The sequence below is a fragment of the Liolophura sinensis genome, chromosome 10 (assembly GCF_032854445.1).
Source record: "Liolophura sinensis isolate JHLJ2023 chromosome 10, CUHK_Ljap_v2, whole genome shotgun sequence".
Classification (NCBI taxonomy): domain Eukaryota; kingdom Metazoa; phylum Mollusca; class Polyplacophora; order Chitonida; family Chitonidae; genus Liolophura; species Liolophura sinensis.
Genome location: NC_088304.1, coordinates 1,180,486 through 1,206,607, shown reverse-complemented (window position 1 = coordinate 1,206,607; position 26,122 = coordinate 1,180,486). Strand labels below are relative to the sequence as shown.

The following is a 26,122-nucleotide window of genomic DNA, read 5'->3' as shown; positions in this document are numbered from 1 at the left end:
ATTACTGCACCCAGTACAATGCACGTAGATATGAGGATGTCATTACTGCACCCAGTACAATGCATGTACATATGAGAATGTCATTACTGCACCCAGTACAATGCACGTAGATATGAGAATGTCATTACTGCACCCAGTACAATGCATGTACATATGAGAATGTCATTACTGCACCCAGTACAATGCATGTACATATGAGAATGTCATTACTGCACCCAGTACAATGCATGTAGATATGAGAATGTCATTACTGCACCCAGTACAATGCACGTAGATATGAGAATGTCATTACTGCACCCAGGACAATGCACTTAGATATGAAAATGTCATTACTGCACCCAGTACAATGCACGTAGATATGAGAATGTCATTACTGCACCCAGTACAATGCACGTAGATATGAGAATGTCATTACTGCACCCAGTACAATGCACGTAGATATGAGAATGTCATTACTGCACCCAGTACAATGCATGTACATATGAGAATGTCATTACTGCACCCAGTACAATGCACGTAGATATGAGAATGCCATTACTGCACCCAGTACAATGCACGTAGATATGAGGATGTCATTACTGCACCCAGTACAATGCACGTAGATATGAGGATGTCATTACTGCACCCAGTACAATGAATGTAAATATGAGAATGTCATTACTGCACCCAGTACAATGCATGTAGATATGAGAATGTCATTACTGCACCCAGTACAATGCATGTACATATGAGAATGTCATTACTGCACCCAGTACAATGCACGTAGATAAGAGAATGTCATTACTGCACCCAGTACAATGCACGTAGACATGAGAATGTCATTACTGCACCCAGTACAATGCACGTAGATATGAGAATGTCATTACTGCACCCAGTACAATGCATGTACATATGAGAATGTCATTACTGCACCCAGTACAATGCATGTAGATATGAGAATGCCATTACTGCACCCAGTACAATGCACGTAGATAAGAGAATGTCATTACTGCACCCAGTACAATGCACGTAGACATGAGAATGTCATTACTGCACCCAGTACAATGCACGTAGATATGAGGATGTCATTACTGCACCCAGTACAATGCACGTAGATATGAGAATGCCATTACTGCACCCAGTACAATGCATGTACATATGAGAATGTCATTACTGCATCCAGTACAATGCATGTACATTTGAGAATGTCATTACTGCATCCAGTACAATGCATGTAGATATGAGAATGTCATTACTGCACCCAGTACAATGCATGTAGATATGAGAATGTCATTACTGCATCCAGTACAATGCATGTAGATATGAGAATGTCATTACTGCACCCAGTACAATTTTTTTATTTTATTTATTTGTTTGGTGTTTTACACTGTACTCAAGAATATTTCACTTATAAGACGGCGGGTAGCATTATGGTGGGAAGAAACCAGGGAAGAGCGGGGGAAACCCAGGACAATCCGCAGGTCGATTTCCAATGAAATACGTTTGAAAATTATTGGTCCATCAAGTAGTATATGTAGATATCACGTCGGAATTGCTTTCACCGGGAAGGGAATGAAAAGTAAGGTTGTCACGAGAAGGGGTGGTGGGACATCGGCTGTGTTGGATCCATTCGTTCATTCGTCCAAGAAAAATGTGGAAAGGCTATTGCTAAATACAAAAAAAAAGAAATAAAATGTTCTCACTGCAAGAAATACAAACAAATCAGCTCACATCACCTATAATAACGTTGACATAAGGCTTCACCTTACCCGCTTCTTGCATATCCAGAGTTATATTCTTCGTCAGAGAGCCATTATAGAAAGCATCTGGACCTTCCTCCGAGATAATCCGTAACGTTTCGGCTAACTTCGGCCTCTTCATCTTTTCTCCGATTTTGTATGTTTCGTTGGTATCTGGGTTCGTCAGAAGCTCACTGATGAAAGACAATCGACAAAAGCAATGCTCCCAGACGATGTATAATACCGTAAACTGTACATTGTTTGATATAAGCCATTGTGACCCATATGACACAATCAACAAACACCCCTACCCATTCACTTCCATCCACCCGTATACATCCAGATAACCTACTAGTTCGCTTTCACTCATCCGTCTCCACCCACAGACATTCCCACACCCATTTATATCCACAAATCCACTCATCCAGCATCTGTATCCACCTGAAGACACCCCATCCCTATTATAAATCCGCCGAAGGACCTATCCGACAGCACTCAAAATTGTATCCACCCACTCGTATTTATCAGTAGACAATATTATAAATTCACCAGAAGACACTCACCGACTCATACGAACAGGCCCTACACTAACACCTACCCGCCTATCCATATCCACACATAGATATCCACCCTCTGGATCCACCCACAAACGACCCCTTCCCCTCCCGGTGCGAATTCGCCTTTACACCCTCTCCACTTACTCGCACTCACCGTAGTTTGGGGAAATCTTTCCAGAAGTCCCTGACCTTGGTGGCCTCTATGGCGGCGTACAGAGCCCTGTACACTGGTACACCTTCCTCACACAAACGGATCGTGGGTTCGAACAGCTTCTTCCACTTGACTCTCCCAAACTTCTGGTGAGCAGCAAACATCCCCCCAATCTCTCCAGGAACGCCTATCGACAGGCCACCTAGCGGCGAGGACAAAAAACACTGCATGTAGAGAATAGCCAAGATATAAACGCAAAAAAAGTAAGGGGAAAATGCCACATCAGAGCAGTAATAAGCAAACCATGCAACTTTCATCAAAGAAGACGGTCTGAATTCCGCTAGCAACCACAGTATCACATCCTTATTTAATTATGTACTTGATTTGTGGTTGATGCACGCTCTGTGCTCAAGGATTTGTTAGTTATACTGCGTCAGTCGCTATTGTGAGTGGAAGATACGGGAGTGTCGCCGGAGTTAGTGGCGGCCTTGTCAACACATACGTGTACTTAGGATGACTGTGGGTGGAAGATAAGGGAGTGTCGTCGGAGTTAGTGACGGCCTTGTCAACACATACATGTACTTAGCATGACTGTGGCTGGAAGATACGGGAGTGTCGCCGGAGTTAGTGACGGCCTTGTCAACACATACATGTACTTAGGATGACTGTGGGTGGGAGATAAGGGAGTGTCGTCGGGGTTAGTGACGGCCCTGTCAACACATACGTATACTTAGGATGACTGTGGGTGGAAGATACGTGAGTGTCGTCGGAGTTAGTGACGGCCTTGTCAACATATACATGTACTTAGAATGACTGTGGGTGGAAGATACGGGAACGTCGCCGGAGTTAGTGACGGCCTTGTCAACACATACATGTACTTAGGATGACTGTGGGTGGGAGATAAGGGAGTGTCGTCGGAGTTAGTGACGGCCTTGTCAACATATACATGTACTTAGAATGACTGTGGGTGGAAGAAACGGGAGTGTCGTCGGAGCTAGTGACGGCCTTGTCAACACATACATGTACTTAGGATGACTGCGTGTGGAAGATACGGGAGTGTCGCCGGAGTTAGTGACGGCCTTGTCAACACAAACATGTAGGCTATTAAGGATGATTGTGGGCTTGGATCAAGGCTACACACCGAGAGCACAGACACCCTTAGGCGACGTGTTCGAATACATGTATTGAGGATGATTGTGGGCTTGGCTTTAGGCTGCTCATCGAGAGCACAGACACCCTTAGGCGACATGTTCACATACATACGTGACATGTTCACATCTCCGAGAATGGCGACTCCCATAGACGACGTGTTCGCATACATGTATTGAGGATGCTTGTGGGCTTGGTTTTAGGCTACTCGTCAAGGATGGAGACACCCACAGACGACGTGTTCACATACATATATTGAGGATGATTGTGGGCTTGGTTTTAGGCCACTCGTCGAGGACGGAGACACCCACAGACGACGTGTTCACATACATGTGTTGAGGATGATAGTGGGCTTGGTTTAGGCTACTCGTCGAGGATGGAGAGTCTCACAGACGACGTGTTCACATACATGTGTTGAGGATGATTGTGAGCTTAGCTTTAGGCTACATACAGAAGGTGGAGGCACCCTTAGGCGACGTGTTTACGTACAGGCGTTGAAGAAGATTATGGTTTACAACTCACCGAGGGTGGAGGCGCCCTTAGACTTGTTCACGTACATGTCTTCCGTAGCAGCTAGTGGCGCCACCTCGCGGGCAGAAAAACTGTAGGCTGTCTTGTTTTCCCTAGAGAAGACGTGAAATATTGTCATCAGTTCCTAAACGTTTTACGGAAATTCAGCTTCAGAAATTCAGAGCCCGAGGACAATCCATGTTATAGATGCTGTTGAACAATAGAATTCGTAGTATCCAATTATAGAATCAATGAACCAATTAATCAACCCATAAGTCAATCAGTCAGACAGTAAGGGCTCCGCTCCGTGTTCTTACAGCACTGTTACCGTTCATGGTAGTTGGAACGTTAAACCCACAAACCCCAAAGAGAAAACTAAACATAGCTGCCACTGAGACCGCTCATGGTCACACCGATATGATTTCTGTCGCTAAACACAAAACAGACAGGAAGGCATTGGACCGTTCATGTTTACTACGGTAATTTGTGTCGTTCAACCTCAAATAGACAGAGTGACACTGAGACCGTTCATGGTCACTACCGTAATTTGTGTCGCAAAACACCACACAAACAGAATCCACTGAGACCGTTCAATGTCACTACCGTAATTTGTGTCGCTAAGCCCCACATAGATAGGGTGACACTGGGACCGTTCATGGTCACTACCGTAATTTGTGTCGCTAAAACCCAAAAAGAAAGGGTGACGTTGGGACTGTTCATGGTCACTACCGTAATTTGTGTCGCTAAAACCCAAATAGACAGGGTGACACTGGGACCGTAATTTGTGTCGCTAAAACCCACAACAGATAGGGGGACACTGGAACCGTTCATGGTCACTACCGTAATTTGCGTCGCTAAAACCCAAATAGACAGGGTGACACTGGAACCGTAATTTGTGTCGCTAAACACACAAGAGACAGGGTGACACTGGAACCGTTCATGGTTACTACCGTAAACTGTGTCGCTAAAACCCAAATAGACAGAGTGACACTGGGACCGTAATTTGTGTCGCTAAAACCCACAACAGATAGGGTGACACTGGAACCGTTCATGGTCACTACCGTAAATTGTGTCGCTAAAACCCACAACAGACAGGGTGACACTGGAACCGTTCATGGTCACTACCGTAATTTGTGGCGCTAAAACCCAAATAGACAGGTTGACAGAGGGGCCGTTCATGGTCACTACCGTAATTTGCGTCGCTAAAACCCAAATAGACAGAGTGACACTGGGACCGTACTTTGTGTCGCTAAAAGCCACAACAGATAGGGTGACACTGGAACCGTTCATGGTCACTACCGTAATTTGCGTCGCTAAAACCCAAATAGACAGGGTGACACTGGGACCGTAATTTGTGTCGCTAAACACACAAGAGACAGGGTGACAGAGGAACCGTTCATGGTCACTACCGTAAACTGTGTCGCTAAAACCCAAATAGACAGGGTGACACTGGGACCGTAATTTGTGTCGCTAAAACCCACAACAGATAGGGGGACACTGGAACCGTTCATGGTCACTACCGTAATTTGCGTCGCTAAAACCCAAATAGACAGGGTGACACTGGGACCGTAATTTGTGTCGCTAAACACACAAGAGACAGGGTGACAGAGGAACCGTTCATGGTTACTACCGTAAACTGTGTCGCTAAAACCCAAATAGACAGGATGACACTGGGACCGTAATTTGTGTCGCTAAAACCCACAACAGATAGGATGACACTGGAACCGTTCATGGTCACTACCGTAAATTGTGTCAAAAAACCCCACAACAGATAGGGTGACACTGGAACCGTTCATGGTCACTACCGTAAATTGTGTCGCTAAAACCCAAATAGACAGGGTGACAGAGGGACCGTTCATGGTCACTACCGTAATTTGCGTCGCTAAAACCCAAATAGACAGAGTGACACTGGGACCGTAATTTGTGTCGCTAAAACCCACAACAGACAGGGCGACACTGGAACCGTTCATGGTCACTACCGTAAATTGTGTCGCTAAAACCCACAACAGACAGGGTGACACTGGAACCGTTCATGGTCACTACCGTAAATTGTGTCGCTAAAAACCCAAATAGACAGGGTGACAGAGGGACCGTTCATGGTCACTACCGTAATTTGTGTCGCTAAACCCACATAGACAGGGTGACTCTGGAACTATACATGGTCACCACCGTAATTTGTGTCGTTAAACCCCAAATAGACAGGGTGACAATAAGACCATACCTGGTCACTACTGTAACTTATGTTGAAAAACCTCAAATAGACAGGGTGACAGTGGGATCGTTCATGGTCACTACCGTAATTTGTGTTGCTAAACCCCAAAAATAGACAGGCTGTAATATTTTGTGACTGTTAAGATGTACAACGATCAACCAATGAGATGAGACAGCGCCCAGTTTATTAACTATCATTTTTATTAAGACGGCCCACTTTCAATCTCGTTAATGAAGTTTTTGTAAGTTCTATCGTAATTTACGTCCCCATATAGCACTATAACCTGTAGGGTTCAATTTCACTAAACTTCTATTGGTTCTTGTAACCTATTTTGTAACAGGCTTTAATGTTATAGCGTGATATACGATAAAATCAATTTTATGATTGTGAAATTGTGATTTATGAAATTGTGCTTTGTGCAAGTGAGCCTTGCACACAACATAATTTATGAAAAAAGTATTACGAGAAATGTGATTTAACATCTTTTGTGGAAATGGTCTCCTAAACTCTTCCGGAACTTACCGTATATAGACGGTCATGAAATGTCCTCCGCCAATCCCGGTGCTGTGCATGTTACATACCCCGACACAGAGGAGAGTGGCGATAGCCGCGTCTACTGCCGACCCACCCTGTCTGGCCATGATGTTGCTGAATCCAGAAACAGAGAGATAGCAGTGAATTTCGGAGAAAACAATACATGTACAAACAATGTCAATGATATCTGAAGCGAAAACATTACTGATGAAATCTGTGCAAGGCCCATCTTCTCGAACCAAGGTATAACATAGGGTTGAGAAGAGCATCATATCTGTATGTCTTGGGTGGCGAAGTGGTGAAAGCAGATGACCCGGTAATTCTCTGAATCTCGCATGACTGTTTGATTCATGTGTAAAAGCCGTGCTTTTGACTGTTGTTAGAAGTATAGATGGCTCGCTCAGGCTAAACCGTCGCAAAGTAGGCCTACATGACAGGCCAATTTACTTTATGTTGCAGCCTAAACAGCGAGCGCTGGAGTCGAGCACGCGACCTAGATGGTCAAATTATTTAATGACTAACTCATCTAATTCATAAATCCTTTGATTATGTGGCATGTCCTTTATAATGTATTGGTCAAGGTTTGATAAAGTTACAATGGATGCTGTCTTAATATGTACGCCTGAGCTTTTACGTACTACTTAACAATTCTTCAGTCATATACCGACGAGCAGTCATTGGGTGTAATTCCTCATCCATATGCCGACGAGCAGTCATTGGGTGTAATTCCTCAGTCATATGCCGACGAGCAATCATTGGGTGTGATTCCTCAGTCATATACCGACGAGCAGTCATTGGGTGTGATTCCTCAGTCATATGCCGACGAGCAGTCATTGGGTGTAATTCCTCATCCATATGCCGACGAGCAGTCATTGGGTGTAATTCCTCATCCATATGCCGACGAGCAGTCATTGGGTGTAATTCCTCAGTCATATGCCGACGAGCAATCATTGGGTGTGATTCCTCAGTCATATGCCGACGAGCAGTCACTGAGTGTGTGTGCATATATAGTGTCTTCCATGCCGCCAAAGTGCTGCCGTCACTGAAATATCACGCCGAGGGCACCAGGCATGACACCCAACCCAGTCACATTATACTGACACTGGGTCAACCAAGTGCTGAGCGCAGAGGGAGGCATCAACAAGTACTATTTTTAAAGTCTTTGGAATGCCATGCACCACCCGGGTTTATTCTCGGATCTTCCGATTAAGAGGCAGACGTTCGAACCACTAGCCCACCGAAGCGGTCTACACAGTCTTAACCATGTTTATCAAAGAGATGAGCATACACGTCAAGACTCTTTACCTTAATTTCGTGGTAATCTATACTGTTTATCAAAGAGACCAAGGTGAACAGTTTAATCGCATTATGGAGATCTGAATTATATATATATATATATATATTATAGAAAGTCTGAATTTATAACATCCTAGTTCTATACTAGTTAATCCGTCTGGTAAACTGATGGTAGATATCAGTTATGTAGTGAGTAAGATTTTTGTGAGTATTTGTGTAGCACATCATATTTCACTCGCAATATACAGCACTATTTGTGTAGCACATCATATTTCACTCGCAATATACAGCACTATTTGTGTAGCACATCACATTTCACTTGCAATATACAGCACTATTTGCGTAGCACATCATATTTCACTTGCAATATACAGCACTATTTGCGTAGCACATCATATTTCACTTGCAATATACAGCACTATTTGAGTAGCACATCACATTTCACTGGCAAAAAGCCACACTATCTGTCCATCCTTCGAAACAGACATTCGTAAGGACGTTCCAGTTCAATAATCATAAGGTAACCTCCCAAAATGACGTATAACACAAACTAAGACAGTATGTAAAGTAGGAAAATAGCACGGAGTCATGCAAAGAGAATCTTTCAGCAGTTTCCAATCATGCTGAAAAAAGGCTAGTGTGTAAGTCGATAACAAAACATCTTCCTCAGCTGTGTGTTGATGGCAACTCTTCATTTATCCCATAAGTGGAGACCAGGACATGGAAGAAAAGGCTGGGATAAATTTCGTATCCCTTTTTCGTCACTTGAGGCTAATGGCAGTCCACTGGTAAAAAAATCAGTCACTGAAAAGCTACATACGCGTCCAACTACTTTGTTTTACTACGTGACTTTATCGTCTGCGTTGAGATATGTTGACTGCTTAACGCAAAACCAGAGCGCAAAACCAGAGTCGTGACGACAGCGCGGCAGACGTACACCACAGAGAGCAAAACCAGAGCAGCAACGACAGTGTGAGACGTACAGCATATAGAGCAAAACCAGAGCATCGACGATAGTGTGATAGCTGGCAAATGGTTTATGGTTTATGGTTTATTAATACTCAGAGCCAACAGGCCAGGAGCCCACTTACAGGTCTGATAACAGGGATACATACAGAGTAACAGAAGCGTATAATACGCATATGTAGAGCCAGGTAAATATAAAAAACAATTTTTGTACAAAGATAGTGTAATCACAGGTAAACATATGATGTAATTCTTGATACAGAAATGTTATAAGCCAACGTGTAAACATAGGTGAATATATAAAACTATTCTTGTTGAAATTTCATAAGAAATAAGAATTGTAAACCGTTATAATCAGAAGTTAAGATCACGAAATATGTTAATCACAGAAAAACCGTTAAAAAGAAACGAGTGAACTGACCGTCTAAAAGATTGTTGTGAAGAAAAAATTTCTATGGAATGGTTAGAACTCAGGTCATTATAGGAATTCATGGCTCGAATGAAAAAAGAATGTTTTCGAGTGTTAATTCTAGTTGACGCAGGCCGGAAAGTTGCCGTTTGTCGTAAGGCCCGGGCAGGAAAACTAAAGTTGACCTGCTGTACTAGGTAAGGCGAGTCAACGATAGAGTGAACACATTTGTGTAAGAACTTTAAATCTGCAGCTCAACGGCGATCAGCTAGTGTGGTCAGCTGAAAATGTTTACACAAACCACTGTATTTTTCGGAGGAATAAGCGTCATTAGTTTTAAAACACAAATATTTGTTAAACTGTTTTTGAACGGACTCTAACTTGTCTGAGAGATATTTTTGGGTGGGGGACCATATAATTGACCCATACTCCAAGTTGGAGCGAACTGAAGATCTGTACAGGGATACAAGTGACTTGGTTTTTGTAAAAGAAATGCACGATCGCTTGAGAAAACCAAGCATTTTATAACCTTTTTTAACGGTATTGGTCACATGTACTCGAAAATTCAAATTACTGGTCAATGTTATCCCAAGATTTTTCACAGTCTCAACTCTTTCAAGTGCACGTCCGCCTATGCTATAATTAGATATAATTTTGTTGGTCTTATTCGTGAATGATATCACACAACACTTGTCCACGTTTAACTTAATCTGCCAAACTGAACACCAGTTTGTTAAACGTGCAAGGTCATCCTGTAATAGCTCACATTCTTGCGCGGAACGCACTTGTTTGAAAAGCTACTGTCATCTGCATACAGTGACAATTTAGAGTGCCGAACACAAGAAGACATGTCGTTTGCATATAAACTAAACAGTAGAGGACCAATCAAAGACCCTTGCGGTACGCCGGATAACACCGGCTTCCATGAAGATTCTGCGCCCGGTAGGGCAACTCGTTGCGACCGGCCTTTGAGATAGGAGGGCACCCATTTGAACAGTGGGCGTTGGAAGCCATACTGCTTCAGTTAATGTATCAGCATATCATCAGAGACACTGTCGAAAGCTTTACATAGGTCTAGGTACACAGCATCGATCTGCAGTTTTGCGTCAAAAGCCTTCGTGATACCATCAACATAACACTCTAGGTTGGTAACTGTGTCACGGTTACGAAAAAATCCATGTTGATTTAAGGCTATTTTGATTCGAACATGTTGAAACAGTGTTTCATATACAGCCTTTTAAAAAATTTTACTGAAGAGTAGTAGCAAAGATATAGGCGGTAATTAGTAACGACAGTCCGGTCGCCTTTTTTGAAAATTGGAATCACGTTAGCTCTCTTAAAATCTGTTGGGAAGCACCCATTCTGAAGAGATGCATTGAAAATTAAGCTTAGGGGAACGGCCAGTTCCTCTGCAAACTCTTTCAATAGTAGACCTGAAATATTGTCATATCCACAGGCCTTGTGGATATTTGTCATTACACTGAACAGAGAGCAGAGGCATTTCCGTTGTTTGGGGTCTGGTAAAAACACTACAGAAAAAATCGTTAAACAACTCTGTGACTGAGTTGATGCCATTAGCCTCAATATTTTCATACTTGACAGAGCCCGGAATTGAGCCGTGTGATTGCTTGGCTTTTACGAAACCCCAGAATCGTTTCGGGTTGTTTTCCGTTTCTGACTCAACATTTGAAATATATTCCTTATATTTTTCCCGTTTTAACTTTTTGAATGTTTTTCGCAGAGCAGCGAAATTAGAAAAATGAATGTCATTTTTGTCTTTTTTTTCTAGATGTTATAAGACTGATCTTTAAGAACGGCTAGTAGATCTTGATCAAACCAAGGTGGAAATTTGCGCTCACGAATTAGAACATTTGGAACAGAGTTAGAGATTGACGCATACAGAATGTCATAAAAATTTGACACACTTCCATTAACGTCTGTGTCATAGGTTACCCGTGAAAGACGGCCTTTTCTCTGTTTACCTCAGAGTTTTATTGTAAATGGTTAAATAGTAACAAATTACATTACATAGTAACCTCTAGCACCACGGCTTAAGGGGAATTTGGTTTAAAAAAGCCTATATTACTTGCAATTTATTTATTTCATTGGTGTTTTACGCTGTACTCAAGAATATTTCACTTGTACGACCGAGGCCAGCGGCTAGAGGAAACGGAGCAGAGCCGGGGGTGGGACAAGTCCTGACCATTCGCAGGTTGCTGGCAGAACTTTTCACATACGGATGACGAGGACTGCAGGCAGGCTCCTGTGTCATTGTGCTTCACTGGCACTCTAACCACTAGGCAACAGGGACCCTTGTAGTTTATTAGAATGATCTAGAATTACTAATGATGGTGTATTGTATAACATCGCTCGTGTAAAATGTAAGCAGTTATGCTCTCCCTACATACTCCCTACTTTCGGCATGGTGATATGACCCTCAGCATCGTAGCTCACCACATGGGAACATTCAAAATATTTAAATTGATGCATTTAAACTGATGTTCTCCTGATAAATAAAGTGCCGAACTATGGAGTCAAAACGAGTCTTCCGTTTTTCGGAGTTGCACTACTCCTGTATTCCCTTGAACTAATCAGTGAAAAACAAGGTTAATGCGTGTAAAGGTCTTCAGATGATCGTATATGTAGGCCTCCAGGTCAGCTGTACCATGCAGGTCTGTTTGTTCTCTGTAGAAGAGACTCCTGCATACAGCCGTGTTTGTCCTATGTTCTGTGTACAGACGAGCTTAGAATGTTTTCGTTACTATACATGTTTTGCTGCTAAAATGTTGGATTCAACATCATTATATAGTTGTAGGTGACATTTCAGCTTTAAGATTGAACGCCTTGGAGATTTGTCCGAAATAACCTTTTTATGCCCTCCAAAAACTGTTCTACCTGATATGGCGCTCATGATTGACTGGTGTCCACTCAGAGACTTGTCGACCGATTCGGTGACCTAATGGTTAGAGCGTCGAATTCGAAATCGGAGACCCGGGTCAAACCCGGGTCGGGTCGTACCAAAGACTTTAAAATGCTACTCGTTGCTGCCCCGCTTGGCGCACAGCACCGAGACGTTGGAGCAAGGAAAACAGGACTGGTTGCCATGGTGTCAGTATATAATGCGACTGGGTGAGGTGTCATCGGCATGATATTTCAGTGGTGGCGTCGCGTTGGCGACATGGACTTCCTGCCACTTGAAGACACAATATATATCCACACACATAATGACTCCTCGTCGTCATATGACTGAAAATTGTTAAGTACTGCGATAAACCTCAAGCATTCATTCATCCAGAAGCTTAGTGGCTGAGTCGTAATTACAACTGTTTATTTTATTTATTTATTTATTTATTTGATTGGTGTTTTACGCCGTACTCAAGAATATTTCACTTATACAACGGCGGCTTGCATTATGGTGAGAGGAAACCGCTTATTTATGTATATAGGTATTCCAACTTGCTGAAAGAAAAAAAAACGCGGTTGATCTATTTATAAAGACCTAGATTTGCTTCTTTTCCATTATGAAGCATATCAATGCTCTGTGGAGCACGGTCACTGACATGTTCCAGTTGACTGGCTATACCTGATCTGTCCTGGACAATCTTTTGAAACTATGCACCGTGTCAACACAACAGAATAAAGCGGCAGTAGGTGGGTCAAGCTGCGGAAAGCGCATGTAGGGTAGGACACATTTTCATACAATATTGTCGTTTTAGCCTCCAGAGCCTATTTATATGCTGAGAATACTTTTCTCACTCTTCCGTGATGTGCTTACTGTAGCTATTTATGAGTGCCATTATAACCCATACAGGGGGCCTTCGTGGCTCAATTGGTTAGCGCGCTAGCGCTGCGTAATGACCCAGGAGTCTCTCACAACCACCACAATTCAATTATTCAGGAGCCTTTCACCAATGTGGTTGCTGTGAGTTCAAGTCTAGCTCATGCTGGCTTCCTCTCCGGCCGTAAGTGAGAAGGTCTTCCAGCAACCTGCGGATGGCCGTGGGTTTCCCCTGGGCTCTGTCCGGTTTCTTTCCACCATAATGTTGGCCACCGTCGTATAAGGGAAATGTTCTTGAGTACAGCGTGAAACACAAATCAAATCAAATAAATAAATAAATAACCCATACACACTTATCTATCCACAGGGGGCACACATGCGTGGTCAGAAGGCATCTTACTGGTACGTAAAAACCTTACACGTCTTTGACTTTTGCCGAAACATAAAGCCCTAATCTATGAATACATAATATCTGTTGACGACGCCAAATGAGTAAATTAATTCCAGGAAAATGTGGTTTGACGAAACTGTAACTCATTTGGCACTAAAACATCATAAGCGACCTTGCAAAGCACGTTTCTCCACATTAATGTCAAAAGCTGCCTTAGTCTGTGGGTTTCTCCCGGGCTCTTCCCCGTTTCATTCCACCCTTAAATGCTAGTCGTCATATTATGAGTGAAATATCCATGAGTATGATGTAAACAACGAACAAATAAATATATAAATAATTAAATAAAATCAAGATAATGAGATGATAATTTTACTGTTTTACTATTTGAATTTTGAATTATGTTAAGCTTGTGTTGGGATATTATCATCCGTGCATATTTAAACGGTAAATGTTTTAAAGACTTTTACTCCTCAAGTTTTTCAAAACCTCCTGTAACGGCTCACTGAGGATGAAGGGTTGAATGCCCTCTAAATTTGGAGTAAATTAAAACTGTTCAAGTGTGAAAGGCTGATACAGGTGTTATATCGAAATGAGTGCCGTTTGTCCCATAATACGTAATAAGTAAATGCCCTTTGTATTGATGCAGTGGGATACAACACCTCTACTTAGGGTGCCATTCCGCACCATCCCACATGCCAGGCTAAGATAAAAGCCGGATAATTATGAAAAACTCTTCCTTGTTCTGCAGTGAGGGACATTAGGGACATAGGCGGAGACATTTATGTACCTTTTCCAACCACTGGCAACGACCACTGATAGGGTAAGTTTTCAGAAAAGCTCAGTCAAACTATAAAATTGTAAAACTGACACCATCTAAAAACATCTCACAACCTGGCTATAGAACAGCTCAGAATGTAAAGGAGGACAACAATGTTGTTTTGAAAGCTTCTTCTAGAGTGAAGAAGACGTAGGAAGACCCGGATGCTTTTAAAATGACAACGAATTGATGCGTTGATGTGCCGTGAGGTGAAAGGTCAAACACGCCTGTGCGCTCGCAGTGCGCGAAAACTAGAGCTTCACGTGCAAAATGTTGACGTCGTGGCAGTTTTAAGTAGGACAGAAATGAAGCCAGATATCTTGGAATTATCACTCGTCCACGCCACAGAATGAGACAGAAATTGTCAAAAAGACAGCAAAGGTGTAGGCGAATAGTACAGATAGTGCATGCAGTAGAGTCTAAGCTATGTGAAACATGTAACAAAATATAAACTTTAATATTAAAAACTTGTTTCGCTATAAGCAGAAACTAATGATTATGTCCACAACACCTGGGCGCCCTCTTCTTTAAACACCGCTTATTTCAACATTAGAAATCATAAAATTTTAAAAATCAGCGGTCCCGTTGCGAGAGATATAATGTGCGGCGAATACAGTAAGTTTACAAGCGAAATGAAAGTGAACAAGTACAAATCCTACTTACGTCCCAACAGTTGAGCAGACTTTAGCGTCAGACGCCACGCTAGCGTAGCGGTAGGTCCCCTGCTCGGAGTAGCTGCCATCCAGCGGGATTTCCACCTCCCCATCGATGGTAGTAGATCGAGGAGCCTTCATCGTGGGGGAAACCTCTGCCGGACTGTCCCGCAGGTTGGGCCTCTCTGGGCGGCCCTAGTCCCAATCCAAGACCCAGCCCGATGGCGCTACGATGGCAACGATCCCCACAACGCCCAAAACGGCCAGTCGTATCCTGGTATATCTGCAGGAGAGAACAAACAATTAACAGATGTATGAAAAGGTATTATAAAACGAAGAGTGGATTCAGAGATGCCCAAAACAATGAGAAAAAATGGTTTAGTTTTGAGACTATATTTCATATTTCTTCGATTATAACCCTTTTTATTTTCTGGATATTCTCCGTCAATGCTCGGGAATATTCGGAAATGATGTTACCCATGAACACACTTGAAACGAGAAATCAGCTTAACGCCAACATGAAAATGTTAACACAATCTTCCACACTGTCCACGACGGTGTTATCATTTTGCACACTGTTATCACCTTGTCACGATATTTTGAGCACAGTGTAATGTCACAAGCGTAGCAATGCTATCTCATTCTTTCACACTGTCACGAAGGTGTTATCATTTTGCACACTGTCATCCCTTGTCACGATATTGCAAGCACAGTGTAATCTCACTAAGGTGACAATCCTAGCACACTCTTTCACACTGTCACGACGGTTTTATCATTTTGCACGCTGTTATAACCCTGTCACGATATTGTAAGCACAGTGTAATCTCACTAAGGTGACAATGCTAGCACACTCTGATTACACTGTGACTTCAATGTCGCCTCCATGTCGTTAGATATTGTGTCTTTCAGCTGATTATTAAGTGTGCTCCGCGGAAATACCGCTAACTATGGGGGTTTGACAAGGTTATGAATAAGGTTGGTCGAGAATGCCACGCTCAAAATTCAACTGAGGTAACTCAGCTTCCTCGTACTTTGACAGGACAGATTTTTAACACTGTTTTGTCTATATCAAAAACGCGGTGTCCCCTGGTCCACGTTTCCCCAAGCCCTGTTTCTCGTCATGGTGAACCAATGTTTTTTCTTAAACCACCCATTCCTCTCATGAACTCGTGCACAGTTTTAAAGCCATTCTCTGGATAGATGATATTTATTACGACTGCGTTTTGTCAAGTAATCTCTAGGTAAACAAAGACATGTTTGCCGTTCGAAGTGCCTCGGTGAATTGCAAGCCAGCTTTTCAATAAGGATGGTACTTCATACAACAGCTAAAGGGTTGAGTAGATATCAACACAAGCATCAATTAGCCCACTTTATCAGTAAAAGGGCAAATATATAAAAACTCGCATTAGGGTCAATGGACGTGGTATTTGTGTTCGCTACGTTGAGCATGGGTGTACATACACGTGGCAAAATTAATGTCATCTATTCGCCATGAACATCTATCTCCTAATATACCAAGATAATCCTGGATTTTTTCTAGCGGATATAGGAATCTTGGTCATCACATTAAGATTATAAAAGCAGCGCTAAACAAGAAAATCTTTGTCATAAAACCTACCCAACTTTCGACCAAACCAATGTCGTTCACTCTTTATTTTTAGTGACAATTTTGATCAAGACAACTTTAGTCGCAGAAATGAGCGTATATTCACATTTTTTTAGTCGACAAATACTATTGATCAAAACAGTTGTGGTGAAAGGTGTGCTTGGTGCACGGTGACTAACTTTTTATGCTCGCAGCTTTTCACCAAATATTCCTGACCAAACTTTTTTTCGGGTATTACTAGCATTTCTATGCCCAGTTGTATTCGAGTTCTTCGAACAGCGTAATATCTTCTCATCATATTTATTAGCAAATTCTCGTATGATTAAAAAAGGCACATTTGGTATAATAAACTATCGTGCATTTGATAGATATCGTTACCGTGCTTGATCTAAACGTAGAATTGCTAGGAAACCTTGAGGTTTATGAAATGTGAAATCTATGTAGGCCACATCGTGTTTCAGCGACTTTAAATTTCCCGACTATAGCTACCCGTCTATTAAATAAAGCCGCTGCATGAACTATAAATCAAGTAAACAATTCCCTTTAGTCATACTTTAATGTTTTTTAACTTCCTTTCTTTTTTATTTTTTTTCTATAAATTGCCTAAGGTATAGTACACAGTTCAAAAACAGAGATCTCATACTGGGTCACGTTCACCATAGACAATTGTCAAGTTTTTCACTGATAAAGTTAGGCTTCTCTTCGAGTGAGTGAGTGAGTGCTTGGGGTTTAACGTCGTACTTAACCATTCTTCAGTCATTTGCGACGAAGGAGTCCTTAGAGTGCATGTAATGTGCCTCCTTGTTGCAGGACGGATTTCCACCGCTCTTTTATTTAGTGCTGCTTCAAGGCGCCGCGTCCGAGCCATTATACTGATACGGGTCAACCAGTCGTTGAACTATCCCCTTCATGCTGAACGCCAAGCCAGGAAGTTACAATTTCTTCGTTTAAGTCCCTAGGTGAGATCCGATTCAGGATTGACCCTGGGTTCGCCCACCTTACAACTAAGGCGCGTCTCAAGCTAACAAGCGGTTTTAAAATGGGTCGTTCAGTAAACATAGACCTATACGTGCTTAGTTAAAGTAAACATTCACTCAGCTGTCAACGCAAACTGCCAGGCCTACTGCATGCCAGCATGTGACAAGGCGTTTGTACGGTGAAACCTTCGGCTGTATAAGTGTTCAGGCTGCAATAGTACAGCACGTCTATATACCAAATAGTCTTTCAGGTATACCATCGATAATTTGAGACGTATAGTGCAGTATTATACGGCTATGCCCAATTATCGGCGGGGACTTCGTGGCTCAGTTGATTAGCACGCTAGCGCAGCGTAATGACCCAGGAGCCTCTCACCAAACAATCACTGTGAGTTCAAGTCCACCTCATGCTGGCTTTCTCTCCAGCCATAGGTGGGAAGGTTTCGTAGCAACCTTCGGATGGTATTGGCCTTTCCAACGGGATCTGCCCAGTTTCCTCCCACCATATCGCTGTCCGCCGTTGTACAAGTAAAATATTCTTGAGTACGGCGTAAAACACAAATCAAATAAATAAATCAATCAGTTATTGGCGAACTACTTGTTCGTAGTTTAGAAAATTACTTATCCGGAATATTAAGTAATTCTCTTTAAAAAAATAAACAATACTTCATTCGCTTTAAACTTTAGGTGCATACTGGTGTGGATGGACTTCCTGCCTGTAAGAGCACGTTTTACACAGTACATGGGTCGGTCGGTTACCTAACAGACAAGACAAACAAACCTGTAACCATCTACGACAGCTGTGATATATTTAATGTCAGGCTTATCTTTATCTCCATTTATACATTCACGCAGCGATAGCCTGCACTCTAAAATCACAAACATACACATGCCCTGTTTGCCTGCCTTCCTAGTAAGCACACATCGCTGTGCGGCTGTCAGTCTTCACTGTATGGGGGCCATAAAAGATTTTCTTTTAAAATTAAAACATTGCTTTCTTTTATAGCCTGGAAAATGCATCTTCTTGGCACAGATCCTTTAATAGTTGAATGTTGTGTTTGATACGTTGTTTAAATGAACTCCGCCCACTAGCCGGGTTTGTTATACGGCTTGCCCAAAGCTGTCATAATCCAGTAAGGCATGAAGGCAGTGCCCTTCGACCCTTGAATGCTAAAGTGGCTCGTGGACTTGAAGGCTCCTTGGGAGGAGCTCATTTACACAAGGCGTCCAAAACAAAAACTTAAACCCTTAACTTTAAAATTGAAGTAAACATATAGATGTAATTAACAAACGCTGAATCAGCAGCGATTTATTAATACCATTATTTTCCATATGATTTACTATGAAATAAGCCATTTCGCTGAATACTTTGGTTTGCCTTGGGACAAAGAATTAATGTACGCTGAAAGTGTGCTGAAAAATTCCCTAAGTGGCGAGACTTGCCAAGATATTCTCTAAATATCGATGTGTGTGAGTGGTACACGTGTAGTACTGTTGCAAAAATGCACACCCATTCTGTAACGCCAGCATACACCCTTTACCTATGAGTCGCAAATGGGCACACTGATGGGTTTAATGTGGGATATATATTCATTAACTTGCAATGAGTGACAAATGGGCACACTGATGGGTTTAATGTGGGATATATATTCATTAACTTGCAATGAGTGACAAATGGGCACACTGATGGGCTTAATGTGGGATATATATTCATTAACTTGCAATGAGTGACAAATAGACACACCCTGTGGTATGAATGGGTAAATGCATACCACAAATTTTTCCCCGACCCGCAACTCGGGGTGATCAGTCTATTTGCTGTCTCTTGAAATGAGACAACTGTAGTTTGGTAAAGGAAGTACCTATATACCTACACCTTGTTATTCTTACACAGGTGTAACATTGGATACGTGCTACGTGGATCTACTTTTGTGGTTCGCACAATGGCATGCGCAGCGAATATCCTTCAGGTTTACTCTCTAAAAACGACTGTTGAAAAATGCACGCTCACAGTGACTTGCGTATTATAGTAGTACATAGTGTTCCCATTAGTGACTCATTATACACTATAGTGCGGCCCATTGTACACTAAAGGGCGACTCATTGTACACTATGGTGCTGTGACCGCTGAGAATATCCTCGTTTAGAATTTGTATTTCACAGCTAATGACAGTATGACTGTAAAAAAAAAATTGTGAAGTCGAAATTGTCTAATTTGCATACGTAATTTTACGCAATTTTACGAATACGGCTCTGCAATTTCATTGGTCAGCAGCAGTACACCCGTCAAGCGTATAACGATTTCCTCACGCTATATACAGTAAGATACGCATTCCCCACATTAAAACAAAAACATCTGTACTGAAATATAACAAAACAACTTATGTAGTTTTCATTCAACACAGAAATGTGTTACCCCCATACAAACGTGTTAAATAAATATGAAGTACACATATTTGTGTTACAAAACAATAAAACACAAACTTGTGTTGAACCAAAATGAGGTAATTTATGCATATCCACCTAACTTGTGTTGGGGCAACAAAAACTTGCGTAGTATTGTGTAGAACACACCGGTGTTCAGTTCTTTTCATCATAAGTATTAATTCAATACAAGATACAGAGTTGTTTAAGTATGACTTCTGTTGGAATCTTTGTGTCCATACAACACAAGTGTTTCTGTGTCCATACTACACAAGTGTTTTTGTGCCCATACAACACAAGTGCTTTTGTGTCCATAAAACACAAGTGTTTTTGTGTTCGTACAACACAAGTGTTTTTGTGTCCGTACAACACAAGTGCTTTTGTGTCCATAAAACACAAGTGTTTTTGTGTTCGTACAACACAAGTGTTTTTGTGCCCATACAACACAAGTGTTTTTGTGTTCATACAACACAAGTATTTTTGTGTCCGTACAACATAAGTGTTTTTGTGTGTATATCTTAATGACAATTAGCCCATCACTATAACAGGATAAACTTTTTCGGGTCACGATAAATTAATGCCATATCTCACATTAAACATGGTGTGCTAATATGAGATACTTAGGCTGAATTAGTCTTCATTGGTGTCTGCCAATGTACCTCCCTCGCTTAATTGTATTATTATTATCGTTATTTTTCTATATCCCTAATTAAAGACCCCAGTATCAAAGGACGAGTTTATATATCCCTCACCAGTCACATCAATAATCAAAAACCCATGAACTGTTTTAATGTGGGTTACATAAAAAATGAATACGTATACATCGCACATCACATCAGTATCACAAGACATTGTCATTTGTGACTTGTGGCAAACATATGAGTAATCTCCACACATTTATCTATTTATTTATTTGATTGGTGTACTCAAGAATATTTCTGATCTCTTATTCAAGCGTGGTCAGCTTAGCTAATGTGTATATCTGACTATACATGAACTGGAGCATTTCTAATTTCACTGACTGTGTTCTATTTGGGACGATTTAAGAGAACTGTGGTCAGGCAGTTATACATGTCTAGTACACTGCCGCAAGTGGGCTTCAGATACAATCCTACCCACAACTTAACGTAATCATATAAAAGCGCATCCTATACAAGAAAGTTTACAAATACGGTAACCAGATTAAGACTTACCCGCCTTTTCCCATGTCGACAGTCCAGGTAATCTCTGTGTACTAACCGTAAACGGCTTGTCCGCATCAAAGTCCAGCTAAATATATAAGTAGCTTAGTTCACCGCAGGGACGAGAATTCTGTTCCCCTCAGGTAAACTTTCCTGTTTCGGTTGGCAGTCCTGATCTTATTGGAGCACGTTCAGCGATACAGCTCATGAGGAGATAACTCCTCTTTGTCACAGATGAGGCCCCGAAGATGTGGCTGCTGATTAACCTGTATGTACAATATGTATGTGTGTGTATATATGTAGAGTACGTATACCAGTGCTCTTTACGAATTTGTCATTTTAATCAGTATGTTTGAATCTGTCTGTGTCAAGAAATTAACAATTCAGTCCGCGCCGGCCTATTTATCGGCCTACCTACCTACAGCGTGGCTCTCGATCTAGGACGGTAGGTCTATACGTATACACTGGTATATGCATATGTCAGGGGTTAACCCCCACTGCTTTGTGTCCAACAAAACTCGTATGTCTACAAGTGTACGATGCAAGAGTAAGGACAAGCACGGCTCAAGCCCTGTGTTGTATACTGTCCCCGGTGTACATTGGATATATACGATCTACATGTACGATGACGCTACTGATGCTATATTTAGTGGAAGACATAAATATGGAAGCCGGTTTTAGCAGATGGTCTGTTGTCTAAGTGATGTTGGAATGTATTCTGTTATTTAAACACAATAGTCTGTCATATTCAACATAATATTCTGTTTCTAATAGAATCGTTATGTTGAATTAATTAATAGAATATGTTTGTTGTATTCAACATCACAATCTGCTGCGATAGCAGACAGCTTTCTAGCCTCACTCAGATAAGAGATTACGTGTTAAAATTAAAGGATTAATATGTTTAGGTTAGCGGCCATATCATGCGCTTTCTACAGATTATTTAGACAATAAAAATGCGACAAAGGACGAAACGACGAAAGGGAAAGGCGAAAGTGCGTTTAAAAAAAATACAAAGTAAGATTATGAAAGGGCGAGGCGAAAGCAGAGGGACTGGAATCTTTGTTTATAACGACTGGCGTTATAGAGTGAGTGAGTGCTTGGGGTTTAACGTCGTTGGCGTTATAGTCGAACGTCAGATGCATCAGGTGTATGGAGGCTGCCAATCCAATGTTGCCCAAACGTGTATGGGCGTGGTTTGGGACTCGCCAGTGCAATTTTCGATGTGTGTACATCAGGTAATTCTGGCTCAATGTGCCATTAAATGTGCCATGTATTTGCTACCATCAAAACTTGATGAACAAGATGGCGAATTTTTTTTCGTTATATTGCTGAACGATTGTCACAGACGTTGTCAGGTCGAAAACTGCTCTGTACTCAGACTAAGGCAGAAGATGAAAACCATTCATGTAGAATAGAAGCAGGGAAACTACAGGCAGTGTCTGCTTATAACGAAACAGGAGACTGGTAAAGATGGGTAGGGTCGACCAAGTTGAAATCCGCAAAGCTCAGCCAAGGCTCTTCATGCCTCGTGCAGGTTTCCAGTCGTTTTGTTTGGATTTGATCTACACGTTCTTGAATGACATATATATTTTTTAAATAAATTCTATAGTGGAGAGCCTCCCTCGTATATAAAGGCTCCTATAGGCCAGTATATATGATAATGGCGAAAATAACAAGCAATTCGGGTTGGGGCGTCGGCTTCCAAGACTTCATAAATGGTAATTGCTGCTTCTCTTGGCGCTCAGCACTGAGAGACTAGAGAGCACCGAGAGCGCGGAAACAGGACTGGTTGGCACGGTGTTAGTATAACGTGACTGGCTTGGGTGTCACGTCTGGTGTCATCGGCATGATACTTCAGTGACGGCAGCTCGTTGAAAGCATGGACTCCACCTGTCACAAGAAGATACATTATACGTACACACACTTAATGTTTCCTTGTCGTCGTATGACTGAAAATTTGTTAAGTACGACGCAAAAGGATGAGAACAAATAATAAAGCATTGAGAGGAAGGTGGAAAGGGAAGCTTTAGTCGCGGTTTTGATGGTACAAAAAAAGAATATGGAATATTTCTGTGGCGAAACATTATGTTAACCTGCCTTGTTAGACACACAGTGTAAGTACACGACGGCGCATCGGCCATTTACAGCGTGAAGGCTACATAAGTCTTTTGGGTTTCAGGAAAAGATAGAGTGAGTGAGTGAGTGAGTGCTTGGGGTTTAACACCGCACGATTTTTCAGTCATATGACGACGAAGGAATCCTTAGAGTGCATGTAATGTGCCTCCTTGTTGCAGGACGAATTTTCCAACGCTCTTTTATCTATTGCTGCCTCACTGAGACGACTTACCGAAGCCAAGTAATCCGCCCCGCTCGAGCCATTATACTGATACGGGTCAACCAGTCGTTGCACTATGCCCTTCATGCTGAACGCTAAAAGAAGAAGTTACGACTTCCTCCCGATTCAGGAAGCGGAGGCTCTACCGACAGGTGACAGGTGTTGTTTGCACCAACTCGATCGAGATCTGTTGGTATGTCCACTTTGGAACGCGAATGTCTGTGATAAACAGTCTTACACGTGAATATAGAGTGATTAACTGTCTGAAATGTGAATATCCAGTGGTTAACAGTCTGAAACGTGAATATCTGATGATTGACAGTCTGAAACGTGAATACCCAGTGGTTAGCTGTCTTACACGTGAATATCCGGTGTTTAGCTTTCTGAAACGTGAATATCCAGTGGTTAGCTGTCTGAAATGTGAATATCTGATGGTTAACAGTCTGAAACGTGAATATCCAGTGGTTAGCTGTTTGAAACGTAAATACCCGGTGGTTAACAGTCTTACACGGGAATATTCAGTGGTTAGCAATCTTGCACGTAAATACCCTGTGGTTAACAGTCTGAAACGTGAATATCCGATGGTTAACAGTCTGTAACATGAATATCTGATGGTTAACCGCCTGAAAGGTGAATATCCAGTGGTTAACCGTCTGAAACGTGAATATCCGGTGGTTAACTGTCTGAAAAGTGATTATCCGATGGCAAACAGTTTCTGTCTCTCATAGTTTGTAAGCCAATAACCATGTATTGCACATGCGGTAACAGTTTACGACAGAACAGACAACCCAAGAGACCAACTACATGTATGTGTTCCACCTCTGTCAAAAAGTTTCTTTTTAAGGCGTACTGCTGTAATGTCTACTGTTGTCACTTATGGTCCGTGTACTGTGAATCTATGTTCCACAAGTTACGAATCATATTTAACAATACTTTCAGATGTTTTTTTCACTATAGATATAGTTGCAGTGCTAGCGCTGTGCTTGCCATTAATAACGTCCCATCCTTTCAGGTACATTCTTGTTGCAGGGCAGATATTTATTTATTTATTTTATTTGATTGGTGTTTTACGCTGTACTGAAGAATATTTCACTTATACGACGGCGGTCAGCATTATGGTGGGAGGAAACCGGGCAGAGCCCGGGGGAAACTCACGACCATCCGCAGGTTGCTGGAAGGTCTTCCCACGTACGGCCGGAGAGGAAGCCAGCATGAGCTCACAGCGACCGCATTGGTGAGAGTACTCGTGCAAAGAGAAGCAATCAGTAGCTTTCAATGATGTTGGAAAGGCGCAAGGAATGTTCTAAGCATATGAATGAAATCATTCCAAATCGTTTACCATGTTAGTTTGTAAGTTGCTGATAATCAAAAAAGGACCATCGCTTCGCACCTTCATAACATCCCTTTGTTGTCGTCATGTTGTCTCTTGGTAAAATGGTGCCATCGCTTCGTGTCACCGTGGCTTCGCTTTTTGCCGTCGCTTTAAATCGGGTAGAAAATTGGTACGATATCATGCGATCACATCACGAGCTTACAGCGAAGATCACACGCGATAACTACGATGTTAGTGTAATTTCCATGTCGGTATGATGAAATTAGTTTCGTTCGCGTTGCGTAGGATGTCTTTACAAACTTACTACGATATTAACACGATTTCTGTGAGTTTGCTACTATGTCACTGTGACAATATCGGAAACAGAAGAGATCTAGCGTTTCTGATTCATTCTCGTGATGGTCTTACGTCACCTGTACGCTTCCACATGATCACGCTGGGGCTGTCCCGAATATCTGACGTTCTACAGGTGAGTATTGTATTAAACTCATGGGATGGCGTAACTATTTCATGTTCTGCACGTACTCAGATCGTGCGACCATCGTAAACCCTACTCTTGAGAAGGACGCATTCTGCTATTCTCCACAGAAATACGTATATTTTGCCATTTTGTCATTCGTACACAAATTGTGTCTGCCGTAATGGAATCGTATTACAGTGGTGTCAAACATATTGCTCCGTTCCATTACGGAGTGTGGCACAAAATGCACGAACACGCCACGAACTCTGTCAAGTACAATTACGGCGGACACCACTCCAAATAAGGATGCCATTTCCATCGATATTTCGGTTTAATTCAGCCTTCATAAAGACATGAGACAACTATGTCTGTCAGTAAAATGAGGTTTGAAATCGAACTAGTCTAATTCTGCACTGTCATTCTGCACGACTAGAGAGAAGTTAATAGGACGTGTAAAATGCTATACTGACAAAAAAACTTCAAATATCAAACATAAATATAACTTAATCAGCCTTAAGTAAATAACCATATTTAAGTTTTAGGGTAATTGAGTTTACTGATATTAAGATGGAGAGAAAATGAAAGTGAAAAAAGGTATTGCTTGGTTTTATGTGCTTGGAAATATAGTGGTTTTTAATTTGTACTGTAAATTAATTAGTTCA

At 41.8% G+C, this 26,122-nt stretch overlaps 1 protein-coding gene across 1 annotated transcript in view; it reads right to left on the bottom strand.

Annotated features, from left to right (window-relative positions):
- LOC135476505 (glutathione hydrolase 1 proenzyme-like) overlaps positions 1-21,500 on the bottom strand; it is a 35,410-nt gene extending 13,910 nt beyond the window's left edge. The window contains exons 1-6 of the mRNA XM_064756541.1: positions 21,342-21,500; positions 15,152-15,424; positions 6,820-6,945; positions 4,098-4,198; positions 2,430-2,628; positions 1,749-1,912 (exon numbers count right to left, since the gene is read on the bottom strand). Coding sequence (XP_064612611.1) covers positions 1,749-1,912; positions 2,430-2,628; positions 4,098-4,198; positions 6,820-6,945; positions 15,152-15,282 — 721 coding nt within the window. The 5' untranslated portion in view covers positions 15,283-15,424; positions 21,342-21,500. The remainder of the gene's footprint in view (positions 1-1,748; positions 1,913-2,429; positions 2,629-4,097; positions 4,199-6,819; positions 6,946-15,151; positions 15,425-21,341) is intronic.
- Positions 21,501-26,122: the final 4,622 nt, after the last annotated feature.